This window comes from Helicoverpa armigera, chromosome 31 (assembly GCF_030705265.1).
Source record: "Helicoverpa armigera isolate CAAS_96S chromosome 31, ASM3070526v1, whole genome shotgun sequence".
NCBI classification, from domain to species: Eukaryota; Metazoa; Arthropoda; class Insecta; order Lepidoptera; family Noctuidae; genus Helicoverpa; species Helicoverpa armigera.
The window spans coordinates 3,577,689-3,595,397 of record NC_087150.1 but is presented as its reverse complement, the minus strand read 5'-3'; the positions used below and the strand labels follow the sequence as shown (position 1 = coordinate 3,595,397).

Sequence of the window (17,709 nt, the reverse complement as noted above, 5' to 3'; positions counted from 1 at the left end):
AGAATTCGTAATGACAAGATGGTCCCTCCAGGGACCAGCCGCGCTAATATGATCGATTGATATGCGCGGCTTGGCTTTAGTAGAACGATCAGTAATTTATTTTTATAATTATGTATTAACATTCTAAAAAGCCACTGTAACGTGTAGGTACTAAACTTATCAGAAATTGTATATAACGGAATAATTTAATGCTAATTAAATAGGTACGTACCTACATATGGTTGATGCTTCTCGTGACCAAAAGGCTGGCTATTATCTCGGACAGAATCAGCATGGCGATCCAACGAGGTAATGCTGCCAGCCTCTTGGCCACGCTCCCACCAATATAAGACGAATCGTATTCCAACGACATTCGATTAGTTTGCGATTGGTCTGCTATTTTGGTGATTTTGGTCTATACGGTAGTTTGTTCTACAATCATATTGCAGTCGTAAATCATTTGCAGACAAAATGTTTCATCATTGAATGACAGAAAAGGATAAAAACGTTTATTTCAAAGAAAAAATAGCGGAATGCCACATACGCAGTCAAATGTGAATCGTATGTCGCTTAAGTAAAATTAGGAGAATCGGGCCCCTGCGCAGTTGGCTTGCTTGCATGAGAACAGTCGCCGTGGCCAATAATCGGCCATTATTACCCACTTTATTTTCATATCGCGAAAAGTTACAAAATACCGTTATGCCAGATTACATTTTAACAGGAAAATTAATAACTTCGAATTAACAGCAACGAATCTTAATTAATTTTGTGTAACTTTAGGAAAGGTTTTAAAATTGATTTCTGTAGATTATAATTAGGTTTTTATTGACGCTTTGGCTTTGTGTAAAGTTTATCGTGTCTAAAAATCAAAGAAATAAAACACAATAAAACGATGGTTTCATATTTTTTAAGTAAGTATATTTTAATCATCATCTCCCGAGTCTTTTTCCAACTATGTTGGGGTCGGCTTCCAGTGTAACCTGATGCAGCTGAGTACCAGTGTGCTACAAGGAGCGACTGTCTATCTGACGTCCTCTACCCAGTCAATCGAGTCAGTGGCGGCGTAGCATCGGGTGGCACCCGGGGCGGACTACTCAGTATCAGTTGTTTTTGCTACTTCGGTGCTTTAACTTTTTTTTAGATTGAGGACGCAAATAGTAACGCAGAATAAATCACAAATGATGAAAAAACCCCGCGAGCGAAGCGACCGGATTTTTTTTTCTAACTTTGAGGAAGTAATTTAAGTAATCAGGTAAAAAAAATAAAAGAGAGGGGTGACAGCCGGACTAGCACCCCTCTCAGTACCGACGTCTTGCGCATGCACTGTTGTAGTTTTACAGTGACTGGTAGTGAACCTAGGCTTTGCAGATTAGAATGGCACCCTCAGGGGCTTGTCCCTTCTGCCCGCGCCATCCTGGTCATGCAGATATGTGCCGACCGAGATGGCACCCCCCTAGACGTGGTACCCGGGGCGGACCGCCGCCTCCGCCCCCCCCTTACGCCGCTACTGAATCGAGTATCACCCCGCTAAGACCAGTTAATTGTCAGACTTTTCAACTTCTGACTATCCGTAACGATTGCCGTCCGTTGATCCGTAATTTCGACGTGAAAAACAGGCAGTTACTTTTGCATTTTCAAATCCACCTTAAAATGATTATTTTTTCAGGTACACTATGTCTTCTCCTATTTATCGCTCCAGCACTTTCTGCGAATTACATAAGGCTATTTAAGCAACCGCAGATTAAAGCTTCCTACGATTCTTTAGAATATGATCTACCATACGTGCCTTCTAAGATAGAGGACAGAACTAGCTTGATGAAAGAACAGTTGGAGCAGAAAGATAAAATAATTACTTTACTGACGAAGGAACAGAAAGAGGTGGTATTTTTTATGTAATCTAGGTAGAATCATCGGCACGAATCTTGAGCGCTGACCTTCATCTGCGCAGAAGTAATTTATTGGGTCCCTTTTGTGGTATGAAGTGAGGAGCGGGGGCGGGGTAAAGCGTTGATTGGCCCATAGCCGTCATAGCCGTATTTCGGGATTGGTTCTTTGCTAATAAATCACTTCTGCGCAGGTGGTCAGCGCTCAAGATTCGTGCCGATAACTATACTAGGTTTTGACAGCGTCCTCGATGAACTTAAACTTAGGTACGCTGATGAAGTACGTAGCCTATTTTACGAGGAGATAGGTTGCCTTTCCGAACAATTATTGAAATCGGTAATCACCTAACTGACTGCCTCGTTGGCCAAGCAGTCCTACAGTAGGTACAACCGATGTGCACGAAATCTCGGCTTCAATTCGGTTAGGCCGAAATGGCTTTGTGGGTTTTAGAAACTAACAAAGCAGCCCTGAGTCTGAAAGTGAACAGTGTTACATCCCCGTGCTTGGGAGGGCACGTAAAGCCGACGTCTCCAAATGCTACTCAGTAGCACTCGTTTCAATGCCACGTCAGAAGCCGTTACGCGGATATGAGAAAAATCTGACAGTAGGGCTTATTAAGTATAACTTAACGCTCACTCGTTAAAAAGAATATAGTTATCGGCAAGGATAATGAGCTCTCTGCGGAAGAGTGGGGATCGCTTTGCGCACTGTACACTTATAGCAATAAACCAATAAATCACTTCTGCGCAGGTGACGGCCAGGGCTCAATATCCTTGCCGATGATTATAGGTACCTTACTAACCATTGGCCACAGAGCATCTAGGACAGATGATTGTGGCAGTGCTTGTCTATGCGGTTACTAGTGCCGTAAGCACTTTCATTTGTGGCTGAATTAGCCAAAAGCTGCGCACCACTTCTTGCCGCATTTGTCGCAGGTGAAACGCGGGTCGTCCACGGGTGAAGCATTACTGATACGAAGCCTTTTTTGCTTTATGCTGTCGAGCCTGGCTTCGTCATATTTTACAGGTCCACAGTTACTATAGTTATCGGCACGAATCTTGAGCTCTGACCTTCACCTGCGCAGAAGTAATTTATTAGGTCCCTTTTGTGGTATGAAGTGAGGCGCGGGGGCGGGCTAAAGCGGTGATTGGCCCGTAGTCATAGCCGTCACTCGGGATTGGTTCTTTGCTAATAAATCACTTCTGCGCAGATGTAGGTCAGAGCTCAAGATTCGTGCCGATAACTATAACCATATTAACATAAATCCTTTATCTTGTTTCTAGGTGAATGACGCCGAAGTATTTCTCTCAGCGATGTTAAGAGTACTTCATAGTTTGCTGGTGAAAAAGCCTGAAGTTCCCAAAACGCCCATCACGAAAGACGGTGGCAAAGACGGCATAGCATGGTCTTATTACGACGATCTTGGAAAATAAAAATGGAGTATTTCCCACCAAAAATATACGAAAACAACTGTATCTATAAATTAGCAGCATTATAATTAAATGTACTGTGGTTTCGACAGCATCGCATCTTATTACGTCGATATTACAAAATATATTGGTTTTATTTCTCATCAAATTTTTTTTATGCAAAATCCCTATATCTATAAATTAGCAACATTATAATAAAATGTGAATGTACCTAAATCTTGGATATAAAAATGTTCGTTTTCCCACCAAATTATAAAAATTAAACCTTACAGTTATATTGACTTTTTTCCGAAATATTTCTTAGTGAAATGAGAACAAAATGACTAGCGATGTCATAACGCAAAATCTCCTAAGAAAGTAGCGCGACAACATGCGGGAGTGAGGGGGACGAAGAACGTTACTTACTAGCTCCGCTCTCATAACCTGCGACAGATGTCCCAAAGAACCCGAACGCCTCGTTAGTTCACTCGTAACAGATCGCTTTGGTCATGCCCACATACTTACGTATTTTTTTTTAACGACGTCAAAAATCATCAAAATATCGGCCCCTCCCGCTGTGGGTTAGCAGCAGTGAGGGAGTGTCAGACTCTTACTGACTAAAAACCGTCGTGTTCCGTCGTAGGCCTTTTATGTACCAGGGCCGCGGTAATGAGCGCGAACAATCCCGCAGCCCGCTGGGTAACATACCTACTTGATTTGTGCTTTTGACGTGTTTGTCAACGTCTGAATCGGTGAATATTGGCGCCATACAGACCTACCATAACCAATAAAAAAAAGTTAATAAAACTGAAATAAAATAAAATTTCAGATTACAATGCGTTTATTAAATAATTTATTAAGTCAAATAATAAAATATTGTCTACAAATGCATATTCACATCACTTATTTTTACACACAAAACTAATTTATTTACATCCTTAATATAACTTAGCGGCCATCTTGAAAAATCTATGTACTATTTCGCCTACAACTAGATTCCGTCAGGGATTTCAGCCGCGTCCCGTGGGAACTACTCCGCGCACCCGGATAAAGAGTAGCCTATGGCCTTCCTCGATAAATGGGCTATCTAACACTGAAAGATTTTTTCATGTCGGTTCAGTGGTTCCTGAGATTGGCGCGTTCAAACAAATTGTTCAGCTGTATAATATCTATAGATACTTATATAATAAAGAGAAAAACTTTTTTTTGTTTGTAACATAAAGGCTCAGAAACTACTGAATCGATTTATAAAATTCATTCACTTGTAAAGCTACACTCTTCCCGAGTAACATAAGCTATATTTTATCCCGATACGGGCAGTAGTTCCCACGGGACGCGGGTGACACCGCGGGAAAACGGCTAGTAATGTTAATAAATATAGATTAATATATTTCTTTTAAGTTTTAAAGTTAATTGATCAAAGCTACTACTGAAGAAATATTACTAAAAATATTTCTAGCATTCTAAATACATAGTTATTTTATTATTATGTACAAATTATTATTATTTCAGATCATTTATTTAGTGAACTACATACTTCACAAACTATCTTGCTAACGGCCGTTTCCAATATCTTATCTATCTATCTATCAATTTCCTTATCAGAGATAGGGATTTGAAATTGCTTATACGGGGCAAATGTCAGAGTCGTGGTGGCCTAGTGGGTAAAGAACCAACCTCACCAGTATGAGAGCGTGGGTTCGATTCCAGGTCAGGCAAATACCAATGCAACTTTTCTAAGTTTGTATGTACTTTCTAAGGATATCTTGGACACCAATGACTGTGTTTCGGATGGCACGTTAAACTGTAGGTCCCGGCTGTCATTGAACATCCTTGGCAGTCGTTACGGGTAGTCAAAAGCCAGTAAGTCTGACACCAGTCTAACCAAGGCGTATCGGGTTGTCCGGGTAACTGGGTTGAGGAGGTTAGATAGGGCAGTCGCTCCTTGTGGCACACTGGTACTCAGCTACATCCGGTTAGACTGGAAGCCGACCTCAACATAGTTGGAAAAAGGCTCGGGAGATGGAGATGATGTACGGGACAAATCAAAAATTTCTATTTCTAGTAAGAAATGCAACAGATTAGAATATTAGGAAAGCCGCCGCCAGGGCCAAAAATCTCGCTATAAATTACAAAATTCATTGAAAAATCTCAAGATATCTTCTAGCTTATATCTTTAAATTATAATAGACTGGCTTATCTTCGATCATGGGGGCCATTTCTGCCATTTTAGGGTCACAGGGCCACATCGGTGGCGCCATGTCCATTTCACCTTGACCTGGTGGCATTTGACCCTGAAAGTTATGTTAATATGTATTATTTTATTACGTTTTCCGTATGTACTCCATTAAATACTCTATGTACTCCCTCTATTTATAAACGCCCTTTAGTTCTACCCAATGGTAAACTCTTATGTACTCCCTTATGTTTTTCCTTATACGCTTACTTTATGTACTCCCTTAAATACTACTCCAAAGTACACTATTATGTACTCCCCCTATACACAACTTATTTACTTCCTAAAATATGGAGAATTTCCTTAAACACGTGTCGTACATCTGTTTAACTTTTTTGTAGTAAGACCAAAAGAGTTGATTTATTTTATTGACATATCTGTCTAGTCTGGGGTCTCCGCTTAACCTATATGTTAATATACTTTGTTATGTACTACCCCAGTATAATCCCCTTGTGTACTACCCCAATATACTCGTTATATTGTCCCTTATATACTTCCCCTAGCAATATAGCGCACATACCTGTCTAGTCTCAGGTCTCCGCTTCCCCCTAGCTCGCTTCGGCCACGGCTTCTTCAGATGCACATACGTGATATGCGCTCTCTTCTCACTCGCATGCTTGAATCCTTTCCCACACATCTCACACTTAAACGGCTTTAATCCGGTGTGAATCTGCGGAAAAATTGTATTTCTATAAGGTATGTATCTGTGATTAGAGATTGTTATTTTATATGGAGATAATGTCATTTAAAAGGAATGCTGCAATTGGAAGCGGAAAATTCAAAATATAATGTTTTTTTTCAATGTCAATGTCAATGTCACCGGAAAATAACAAGATCCGTAAGTTTATCAATTTACTAGGAAGTTTATAAACTTTCGTAAGATTCTAAACGGGAGATAAATTGTAATATTTTACGTCCACATTTTCGTAAATTTTCGTAAAGCCGGGACCTACAGTTTAACGTGCCATCCGAAACACAGTCATTGGTGTCTAAGATATGCTTAGAAAGTACATACAGACTTAGAAAAGTTGCATTGGTACTTGCCTGACCTGGACGCGAATCCTGTATGTAAGACCCTTTTTTTTAACGACGCGACGTCAAAAATCATCAAATGCCCCTTCCCGCTGTGGGTTAGCAGCGGTGCGGGAGTGTCAGACTCTTACTGACTAAAAACCGTCGTGTTCCGTCGTAGGCCTTTTATGTACCAGAGCCGCGGTATCTTTTTCGAACCACCCGCAGCCCCGGCAGGCCTTGGCCCTACTGGGCCCCGCTGGGGTTGCTGAGATTTCATCCTGTAAGACCCTGAATAAGTCATATACTCACAAATATGTGCCTCTGTCGGTTGCTATGCGTTGAGAACTGTTTGCAGACACAATAATAATGGCGTCCACGGCGGCTGTTCTCATATAAGGAGATCAGCCATCTGCGCAGGACATATTATAGTTTGGGCACATTCGCTTGGACACAGGTGCACTCACTATTCCTTCACTCTCATAGCGCGATGGGACGACAATCCGACACCACCGGAGAGAGATCACAAGCAGGACATTAACGTGCTCTCCGATGCACGGGTGAATCAATCACCAACTTCCAGACTACGGGCTGGTGTGTGGTCGATATGCACAATACTCACAAACATGTGTCTCTGTCGGTTGCTATGCGTTGAGAACTGTTTCCCGCAGAGCTTGCATACGTAGCTCGCGCGAACTTCACTGTGGACGCGCCTGTGGGCGACCAGGCGTTGCTTCATGCGGAAACTCTTTGAGCAGATCTCGCATTTGAAGGGGCGTTCATCGGTGTGGATGTAGGTATGGTCTTTTAGGAGGGCGAAGCTCTGTAACAAATAAGGAAAAATAAAGATAACTGCAAATTTCACAAATACATACAGCGGTGAGAGAGTGTCAGACTTTTACTGACTAAAAATCCATCTTTCCATGTATTTTATATATCAGAATTTCATATCTATAATATAAAAATGAATCGCAAAATGTGTTGGTAAGCGCATAACTCAACAACGCCTGGACCAATTTGGCTAATTATTTTTTTGTTGTGTTTGTTATTGTCAGGAGAAGGTTCTTATGAAAAAAAAATAGGGTAAAGTAGAGAAGTCAGTTGACGGAAGCGAAGCCGCGGGTAAAAGCTAGTATATTATAAAGCTAAAAAGCTTATGCTCATCTCATGAACTACTGGCCAGATTGGAAAGGCTACTTTTTATCCAGATAGGCGTAGTAATTCCCGCCGGATGTGGGTAAAACCTCTGACAGAAGCCAGTTTCTGGTCAATTCAAATTATAAAAAAGAAGAAAATATTTTTCGTTTATACCCTAAAAAGCTCTGTTATAAATCTACACTATCACTTAATGAAATAGGTGACATTTTATCAGAATATAGGAATATGATGCTGAAGAGATTTTTAGGTCAGATTTAAAAAAATATTTTAATGTTAAATAGTTATTTTTTTCGGATACGGGAAATAGTTACCACACATACAATAACACATAGCAATAACACATAGGAAGTGGTGAAGGGCGGGCGTTTTTGGGAACTGTCTCATGTAATTCTGAAGTTCGAAAAGTGCAGTTTTTCAACATTCTTCGAATAAAACTTTTAATTTTTATTCTCTAATTCTTCTTCTATTTTTATTATTTCATCATCATCATCATCATCTCAGCCGGCGGACGTCCACTGCTGAACATAGGCCTCCCCCTTAGATCTCCACAGATACCTGTTGGAGGCGACCTGCATCCAGCGTCGACGGCGACCGACATAAGGTCGTCTGTCCACCTTGTTGGTGGACGTCCTACGCTGCGCTTGCTAGTCCGTGGTCCGTAGTTTTATTATTTAGTTTAGAATAAACACAAGGTGGACAGACGACCTTATGTCGGTCGCCGTCGACGCTGGATGCAGGTCGCCTCCAACAGGTATCTGTGGAGATCTAAGGGGGACGCCTATGTTCAGCAGTGGACGTCCGCCGGCTGAGATGATGATGATGATGATGATGATGAAACATAATGTTACTCACTTGGAACATCCTGCCACAAACTTCGCACATACAAGGCGACTTCATAGAGGGGTAGTTGGTACGATTCTTGTCGGGATGCATACGGCGGAAATGACCGTGGTAGGCTCTCGAATCTTCTAGTTGAAGACCACACTGTAATGAAGGAAAATATATTTAAAGAACGTAGAGAAAGAACATAAGTTACATTAATCTTCTATACTAATATAATATAGAAAAAACATTGTTTTGTCTGTTTGAAAAATTAATTAATTATTTCACTGTTGGAAAGCTACACTCTTCCCGAGTAACATAGGCTATATTTTAACCCAGTATAGTAAGTAGGTCCCTTTAAAAACAGGTAGGTAATAGTATTCGACGACCTCATTGGTCACCTTTGGTCACCATGCCAGACTGCCGAACTTATGGTCCTGGGTGCGCTTCCCGGTACGGTCAACATTTGTATGATGAGCATACTTGTTGGCTGTGGTCATTATATGTATTTAATAAGTATATATAAAAAGTCTTTAAGTGATTATTATACTCGCACATGTGTTTTATCTTTTAGTTATAGTGATGAAAAAGTGTAATAATTGTTGGTTAACCTATTTAAATAAATAAATAAGTATACATTACATAATATGTACAGTATATGTAGTTTATCAGTTGTGCTAGCACCCATGAGCTAACCACGAAGTAAGGAAAAATGAGCGGAGATACCATAAGGCGGGCAGGTCAGGCGCCTTCTTGTACATCAAATAACTAGAACAAATAGGCGTCTAGATTCCTTGTCGAATTGAGACAATATTGATTGATCTGTCGAAGATTGGTCTTGATTTATTGATGAGAATGTTTTGAAAAAAAATGGGCGGGTTATATGGAAGGCGTGTATGGTCAGAGCTAGTAACTTTCGTTCCTCGTCCCCTCACACCCGCATGTTGTCGCGCTACTTTCTTACATTTTGCATTATGACATCTCCGCTAGTCATTTTATTCTCCATGCCCCGCTCCTATATACACTATTTTTTGTCCAGGTGCGGGAAGTAGTGCCCTTATATTAGTCTCACCTGTTCACAGGGGATAGGTCCTTCGGCTCGCCTCATCTGGCTCGGGTATCGCCTCTTATCTTCCGAGTCACTGTTCTCTCTCGCACGTCGCTCCATCTCTTTCATTTCTTTAGTTTTCCTGCCTTTCCGAGGTTTATTTCTTACTCTTTTTTCTACGCCTGCATCTGAGAGTATAAAAAAATAGTTTAAAAAACCAGTCAAGTGCGAGTCGGACTCGCGCACTTAAGGTTCCGTACCATCCAAACGAATATTCAATATATATTTATGGATATCGAGCAAAAAAAACACGTTTGTTGTATGGGAGCCCCCCGAAATATTAATTTTATTTTAGTTTTCAGTATTTGTTGTTATAGCGGCAACAGAAATACATCATCTGTGAAAATTTCAACCCTCTAATCTAACTATCACGGTTCATGAGATACAGCACGCAGCAGTTACGGAACCCTAAAAACTAAGGAAACTCGCTAGTCATGTATTGTCATCAGAACTCAGAGCGTGTGCAAAATTTCATCCTTATCGAAGACCGGGAAGTGGGTCAAATTAAGATTCCAAGATTTTCTTACATACATAGTTACAAGTGAAGCTAATATAAGCGTGATAAAAAATACAAGAAATAATAATAATGTCCTCCTATCCGATTTCGGCCACGGCGTCTGTTCTCGTATAAGGAGATCAGCCAGCTGCGCAGAAAATTTTATAGTATAGGACTTAGGACATAATATGAGGACAGCTGGCTGATCTCCTTACATGAGAACAGCTGCCGTAGCCGATAATCAGCTAGGAGGACATCATACGGGAAGTGTTTAGTTCTCTAAGAAAGCGGGTGAAACCGCAACAAACAACTAGTATAGTATTTACCTGCATTGTGCCTCGCGGATACGGTCAAATGTCTCTTGTATGCGTCAGTATTAACGAAACGCACGTTACAAGGTTCACACTGAGGACCATCGTCTGGGATCTGAAAATAAAGAAAGAAATGAGGCCCCAAGTTTACTAACAACTCAAAAAAACCGTTTACTTTTGTCATATCTTATCAACTGTATACTATGCGTATCAATCACGCCGACAAAGTGCAAAAAAAAATTTTATTATGGTATATGTAAAGTGGGACGACATTTTGTTTTTTTCATACCATCCCTTTCGTGTGATATATCGTTGAGTAGGTATTTAAAAATAGATAGGGGTTTACTTATATCGTTTTTTTATAATATTAATATTTACGAAAATAATGGCTCCTAATGTGGAAAACAATGACTAGCTTATGAACTATAGTTTAAAAAAATATGTATTTAAATAAATATGTACCGGTTAAACATAGGCTATATTTTATCCGGGTACGGGAAGAAGTTTCCTCGGGACGCGGGGGAAACCGCGGAAGATATAGAGTGGCAAAACTTTGATTATATTACCATATGTTTGTACAATTTGTCGTAAGTCTAAGGCCCCTCGACCACGGCAACCTTTTCTAGTAGTTTCTAAGTCTGACAAATACTAATATACTGAATACCACACTAAAATCGCGCACAAACAAACATACACACAAACAGACGAAACCGAGATCCCTCTTTTTCAAAGTCGGTTAAAAAGTACCAAAAATAAAAGCTTATACATACCTGTACATTATCCAATCTATGCTTGAGTTTCTTATGTAGCTCTATGCCTTTAGCGCTCACAAAGGAGAATCCGCAGAGACCGCATACGAAGTCTGAAGGGTGCTTTATGCGTATATGTCCCATGTATGTTGTGAATTTACTGGAAAAAATACATATAATAAGCAAGGCGAATGAAAAAGTAAAGCACTGGTACTCAGCTACATCCGGTTAGACTGGAAGCCGACCCCAACGTGGTTGAAAAAAGGCTCGGAGGATGATGCGAATGAAAAAAGTAATAAGCCCGTCTTTTACATTTTATCTCTTACAAACTAATAACAACGAAGATAAAAAACGATAGAATTTTGTGTTACGTCAGTTTTAGGTAGAAATACAAAGTCGTGGCGTCACGACACTCTACTTTCAATCTTTGGTGCGTTATATCTAAAAAAAAAATATACCCGAGCCTTTTCCCAACTATATTGGGTCGGCTTCCAGTCTAACCGGATGCAGCTGAGTACCAGTGCTTTACAAGAAGCGACTGCCTATCTGACCTCCTCCACCCAGTTACCCGGGCAACCCAATACCCCTTGATAAGACAGTTCCTTTATGCTTTTTGGAGGTCTTTTAATTAAGATTCAAGCGATTGGGGTACTAGTGGCTCATTGGGGGTCTCGTGGCTCATTGGGGTCTCATGGCTCATTGGGGTCTCGTGGCTAAGTGGGGTGCTCGTGGCTCATTGGGGTCTCGTGGCTAAGTGGGGTCTTACAGTTAATTTAAATAGAAAAAAAGCCCAAAAAACTTACACAAACTCATCTTGACAGTGCGGGCACTTGTACTTAGTCCCCTTATGCCATCTCTCGTGCAATCTGGCGGTCTGTCTGTGTGTTGTAATGTATGGACATTGCTTACAACTGAACCTCTGAGTGTGGTGGGCTGTTATATGTTTACGTAAGGCGTGTGGATGCTTAAAATGTGTTTTGCATACACCGCATTCGTGCTCGCCGCATTGCTGTGAAAAAGATTAAATTATTAAAAAATGAGCAAAAAAAAATCACGTTTGTTGTATGGGAGCCCCCCAAAATATTTATTTTATTCTAGTTTTCAGTATTTGTTGTTATAGCGGCAATAGAAATACATCATCTGTGAAAATTTCAACTCTCTAAATATCACGGTTCATGAGATACAGCCTGGTCCCGTTTTACCCTTTGGGTACAGAACCCTAAAAACATACATAAAACAATACTATATTACAAATTAAATCTACATATTTACAAATATATTTCTATTTCGCACTTGGCCGGTTTTTTTTTTTCACTATTAAAATATTTATTTTATTCAATTCATATTTACATTTTGTATATTTTGCGTATGTATGTAAATGATTTATCAATACATGCATGCACCTTATCTATAGAATATTATTAATATTACTACATAAACTTACATCTGTATGTCTCGTCATATGACTATTATAAGCATCTTCATCCAAAAACCCCTTAAAACACGCGGTACACTTATAAATCGCGTTTTTATAATTCGCCGAGTCCCGTCTTTTTAATATCTCAGCTATTTGCTCTTCAATAGTCAAATCTCTTATTGTGAATAACGTTTCGTTCAAATCATCATTTAGGAAAGGTTTACGACGCCTATCAACTTTAGGTTCATTGCTATCATTATTTTCTTTAACCTTTTTAACTTTTTTAACCGTTTTAACCGGTTTTTCGTCCTTAATTTTGCGTTTTCTAGTCTTTTTTGTTTTACATTTCTCCAAAGGCAAACTGTCGTCTGAAGAATAATCTTTATCAGACACTATGACAAATTCTTTATCAGAAGCGTCATCATTATCGCTGAATCCTTCGTTAATCCCGTTATCATTAATTCCGGCTTCGTTAATTCCGACCTCGTTAAATCCGTCGTCGTTAATTTTGACTGCAATTTCTTCTGGTAGAAATATTTCGTTCTCGACTTTGACTTCGATGTTGCAGGTTGAAGGTTTTTCGTCTATCCATATAGGGTCTGTGTATTCGTAGTAAGAATCATAATGATTGACTTCGAATTTTTTATATGATAATGTAGAGGCAAGTTGGTTGTTTTCTCGGTTGATAGTTTTTATATTTTGTACTGTTAACTGTAATAAATAAATCATGAAGATTATATAAATGTCTTTACTAATATATTATAGCTGAAGAGTTTACTAGAAAGCGCTAATCTAAGTAAATATTGGACTGAATTGAAAAATACTCAGTCAGTCAGTGTTAGACAGTGCATTTATCTAGGAGAATAATGAGTACAATTTGAAAAAAATATTTCAGTGCTAGATAGCCCATGTATCGAGGAAGGTTAGACTACTTTTATCTGGATACTCGAAGTACAATAAAAGCCAGTTTAAAATAATAGATAAATGGATATATTCTTTATTACATACACCAATTTGAATAATACAAAAAAAAAGTAAATATTTAAAATTTTTGGCGCCACAATGGGCGGTCTTATCGCTAAAAGCGATCTCTTATGATGAAAATAATAGGTCAATTATTGCTATTTAAATTTCCTACAAATCACAGGTAAAACAACTTGATAGACCTAGAAATTTACTTACGATATCATGCTTTTTAATAACTTCTAGCATCAAAGAATTAGCTCGCAAACTCTTCAGCCGGAACTGACTACAATTGGTTAATCTTTGTACACATTCCACGCACAGCTTCTGGGGAAGTTTATCTTCATTTAACTGTAAATAAGAAAATATATGATTAAAAAAAACCGGCCAAGTGCGAGTCGGACTCGCGCACGATGAGTTCCGTACCGATTTATAAAACGGACAAAGAAATCACGTTTGTTGTATGGGAGCTCCCCAAAATATTTATTTAATTCTAGTTTTCAGTATTTGTTGTTATAGCCGCAACAATCATCTGTGAAAACAGCTCTCTAACTATCACGGTTCATGAGATACAGCCTGGTGACAGACAGACGGACGGACGGACGGACAGAGGAGCGAAAAAAAATATTGATATTTACATGATAAGAAGAGCTTCAGGCTAGGTAACAGGCGCACGGATCAATCATATTAATCAAGATGGGTGACCATCTTGTCATGACGAATTCACAATAAATTGGTGGGTCCCGGCTGTCATTTGAACATTGTTAGCAGTTATGGGTAGTCAGAAGTCTGACAACTAGTCATACCAAGGGGTATCGCTTGGGTAATTTGACTGAGGAGATCAAATAGGCAGTCATTCCTTGTAAAACACTGGTACGGCGCTGCAACCAGTTAGACTGGAAGCCGACCCCACATAGTTGGGAAAAGGCTAGGCAGATGATGAAAATAAGACTTACCGAAATTCCAGTGAGATTTTCATAAGCTTGTTCCAAATTGCATACTCTTATTGGTATTAACTTCACATCCATTACAAGACATATTCTGCAAGCCTGAAACAATAATTATAAGTTCATGAGTATTAATAAATCCAAAAGTTTTGTTTCTAAATCATCATCATCATCTCAGCCATAGGGCGTCCACTGCTGAACACAGGACTCCCCCTTAGATCTCCACAGATACCTGTTGGAAGCGACCTGCATCCAGCGTCTTCCAGCGACCTTTATAAGGTTGTCTGTCCACCTTGTTGGTGAAAGTTTCTAAATACCTGCAATTTTTTTATTAACTAACTTCTTTAAATATCAAGTTTCAAAATCCATTCAGCAGTTTACAGTTAAAAGAGTAACAAAGATACATAGATTTTTTCAATATTTTTTTAAACAAAAGAATAGATACCTTCAAGGTGGCCGGTTCTCCATAGTCACAGCTCATTGTGTCCTGAAAAAATAGAAATGGTTGATGAAAAAAAATCTTGACAGTCGTTATGGGTAGTCAGAAGCCAGTAAGTCTGACACCGGTCTAACCAAAGGGTATCGGGTTGCCCGGGTTACTGGGTTGAGGATGTCAGATAGGCAGTCGCTTCTTGTAAAGCACTGGTACTCATCTGCATCTGGTTAGACTGGAAGCTGACCAAAACAGTTGGGAAAAGGCTCAGATGATTATGACAGAAGTATATAAACAGCTAAGATCTAATTTACCTGTAAAATCAGAGGTACAGCTCCAGCTCGTACTTTTCTGAGTCCACTTTTAGTCTCATACAAATCATCACATAGAAAATGCTCCGAGCATACTGCACTCCTCTCTTTTGGCTCCCAAGACTCTTTACCTAGAGCTTTGAGCCATGCAGACCGGAGTGAAGCCTCATTAGGAAAGCTATAAACAAATAAACATCGAATTTTTGTGTTTTTGAGTATGTTGGTGAATTTAGTGGTGATTTCTTTGTATTCAATCAAATAAAACTATTTATTGATTGTAAATAAGTTCGCTGGAGCGTAATTAGTAAGTAATAAGCTCTAAAAATGCTATTAGACACGATTTTATAACGTTGAAATCAAGTGTAGGCGATTTGCGTCAATATGAAAATGAGTGTGGAAATTAAAGACACACTTACACATGGAAGGTGATTCCTTGTGATTTAGATATGTGTCTCGAATCATTCTTGCAATTCGGCACACAACATCTCATTTTTACTACAGATTTATCACAATATACACAATTATAAAGCGATCGAAGTAACAACGCAAGGCGTTTAGCAACGACATATTTTTTACTATTTACAAGGCATTTATTTTAAAAGTTTTGGTAAAAACACTCGCACTTTATATTTATAAAGCACACTCATTCATAGTTTTTTGTTTATTTCGACAGGATTAGATAATATTTAGTTAAAAAACGTAAATTAATTGACTGTCATAGTCCTAGCCGACAAACGCTATTCAACTAAATTTAATTTGAATGTCATTAAAGCCATTGTTTCCTCTTATCTCTTCTAACTTAGCACACTAATACCGTGAAAGAAAGAGAGAGCCATATAATAATGTCACAGAAGCTACTTTTAAATTTAGAAGCATTACAATAACAATCTATGTAAACATAACTATACCTTGCTCTTGCATCTCGCTCATTCATTGTTATCATAGGTAAGCTAAAATGGAACAGAATACAAAGCTTTAGTAGCTTTTAGAGTTGACCTTGGATAATAATACTAATATGCAATTTTGAGCCTTGGACTAAATAAATCGATCCAATTCACATCCCTATATTTACGTGACTGGCAACACAGTGAAAACCGCGCGATATTTAAAAAACTTTGCCAGAAGCTGTGACAAATCGTAACTTATTTTATGTCTATATAATTTTATTTAATTTCTGATAGCTGCTTAACGTTCAGTTATCAAGATAAGAAGGTTTAATTCGAGATACAATTAAACGTCAAATGAAACTTAGGAGCATCACTCGCAATCTACCGAAACACTGTTTCTACAGCCTGTAAGTTATTCTGTATCTATTAATTACCTACTGGCTTATTTTCGCGGTTTCACCAGTTCCCCAGAAGAGCTCCTTCCTGCAACCGGGTAATAAGTTACCCATGTTCCTTCTCTGGATCTAGTACATTATATTGTAAAATAAACTAAATCTATATTTACATGAAAAAATAAAAATTAAAGCTAATAAAGCGCATCGAAAAATTTATCCTCATCGCTGTCACCCGGCAGTGTACCGCAAAGACTGGCTGCATTGCCACGTTGAATGGCAATGCTTAATCGTTGGGCGAAATAAAAGCCAGCCTTTGGGCCACGAGAAGTGTCAACAAGGCGCCTAGAAATTTCGCAAGCGCGTGAGCACTCGGACCCCACGGCCCGAGAGTTTCAACCCCAAACGGCTCAAACATGTACATAATTCCCGATAAGGCTACTATATTATGGATCTAGTTAATTTCTGTAAAACAAGTTTTGTTTCTGAGTTTCTGTGTACCAACCTTCAGTAGTTTGTTTGTGAAAGTGCTGGCAGTTTACTTTCGCATTTGTAATATCAAGGATTTTAAAGCGAAGCCTGTTTAGCATCATTAGGTACTTCAAGGGGTATTTAAATAACGAAAACACATAATTTTTAATACTTTCATTTATTTATATCTTAGTAAAATATACCTATGAACTAATCTACATAAAATAATACCTAAATGAGATTGCGCATAACTTAATACCTATTAGTTAATAATATACCTAGATATATGTATTTGTCCTTATAAACTTTGCTTAAAAGTATTTTTATAGATAACTAATTAAAATAATTTATAGTGTCATATAACTTATATTTTTTAAACTTTTTATATACTATTACATTAATACAATGCAACTTAAAGGTATGTTTTGAATGCTAGTTGCGGACTGCAACTGTCGACCGCACATGACGCGACTGCATGAAGTCGGCCGCAGCTGCACTACTGGGCCCCGATTCTCTTAAGTTAATAATGTCAAAATTGAATAAAAATTGAATCGCAATAGCAGTTTTAACCTTAGCGGGCATTCTGCTACTAATATAATATTCCAATGACATTCGATTGGTTTGCGATTGGTCTGTCATTTGGTCTATACGGTAGCTTGCTCTACAATCATAAATAATTTGCAGACAATATGATTCACTATTGAATCACAGCGGATAAAAACGTT

At 38.8% G+C, this 17,709-nt stretch overlaps 3 protein-coding genes across 3 annotated transcripts in view; 1 reads left to right on the top strand and 2 right to left on the bottom strand.

The window, feature by feature from the left end:
* Positions 1-17,709, bottom strand: part of LOC110383583 (gelsolin) — a 253,645-nt gene that overhangs the window by 214,221 nt on the left and 21,715 nt on the right. The window lies entirely within an intron of this gene.
* Positions 869-3,365, top strand: LOC110382532 (uncharacterized). The gene is made up of 3 exons (XM_064043219.1): positions 869-890; positions 1,646-1,857; positions 3,147-3,365. The coding sequence occupies exons 1-3, from the start codon at positions 872-874 to the stop codon at positions 3,294-3,296; spliced, it is 381 nt and encodes a 126-aa protein (XP_063899289.1). The 5' UTR covers positions 869-871; the 3' UTR covers positions 3,297-3,365.
* LOC110382534 (zinc finger protein 85) lies at positions 4,736-15,988 on the bottom strand. Its single transcript, XM_064043196.1, has 14 exons — positions 15,651-15,988; positions 15,238-15,412; positions 14,936-14,977; positions 14,500-14,592; positions 13,763-13,894; positions 12,608-13,291; positions 11,967-12,172; positions 11,185-11,323; positions 10,430-10,529; positions 9,572-9,735; positions 8,530-8,661; positions 7,142-7,342; positions 6,029-6,178; positions 4,736-5,566 (listed from the first exon to the last, which is right to left on the bottom strand). Exons 1-14 carry the CDS (start codon positions 15,722-15,724, stop codon positions 5,441-5,443), a joined length of 2,418 nt encoding a protein of 805 aa, XP_063899266.1. The 5' UTR covers positions 15,725-15,988; the 3' UTR covers positions 4,736-5,440.

Coding starts and splice junctions, on each gene's coding strand:
- LOC110382534 (XM_064043196.1), bottom strand. CDS start 15,724: ATGAGATGTTGTGTGCCGAATTGCAAGAATGATTCGAGACACATATCT. Junction 9,736..10,429: donor ATCCGCGAGGCACAATGCAG/GTAAATACTATA, acceptor TTATACTCTCAG/ATGCAGGCGTAGAAAAAAGA. Junction 6,179..7,141: donor ACCGACAGAGACACATGTTT/GTGAGTATTGTG, acceptor ATTTTTCCGCAG/ATTCACACCGGATTAAAGCC.
- LOC110382532 (XM_064043219.1), top strand. Junction 1,858..3,146: donor TGACGAAGGAACAGAAAGAG/GTGGTATTTTTT, acceptor TCTTGTTTCTAG/GTGAATGACGCCGAAGTATT.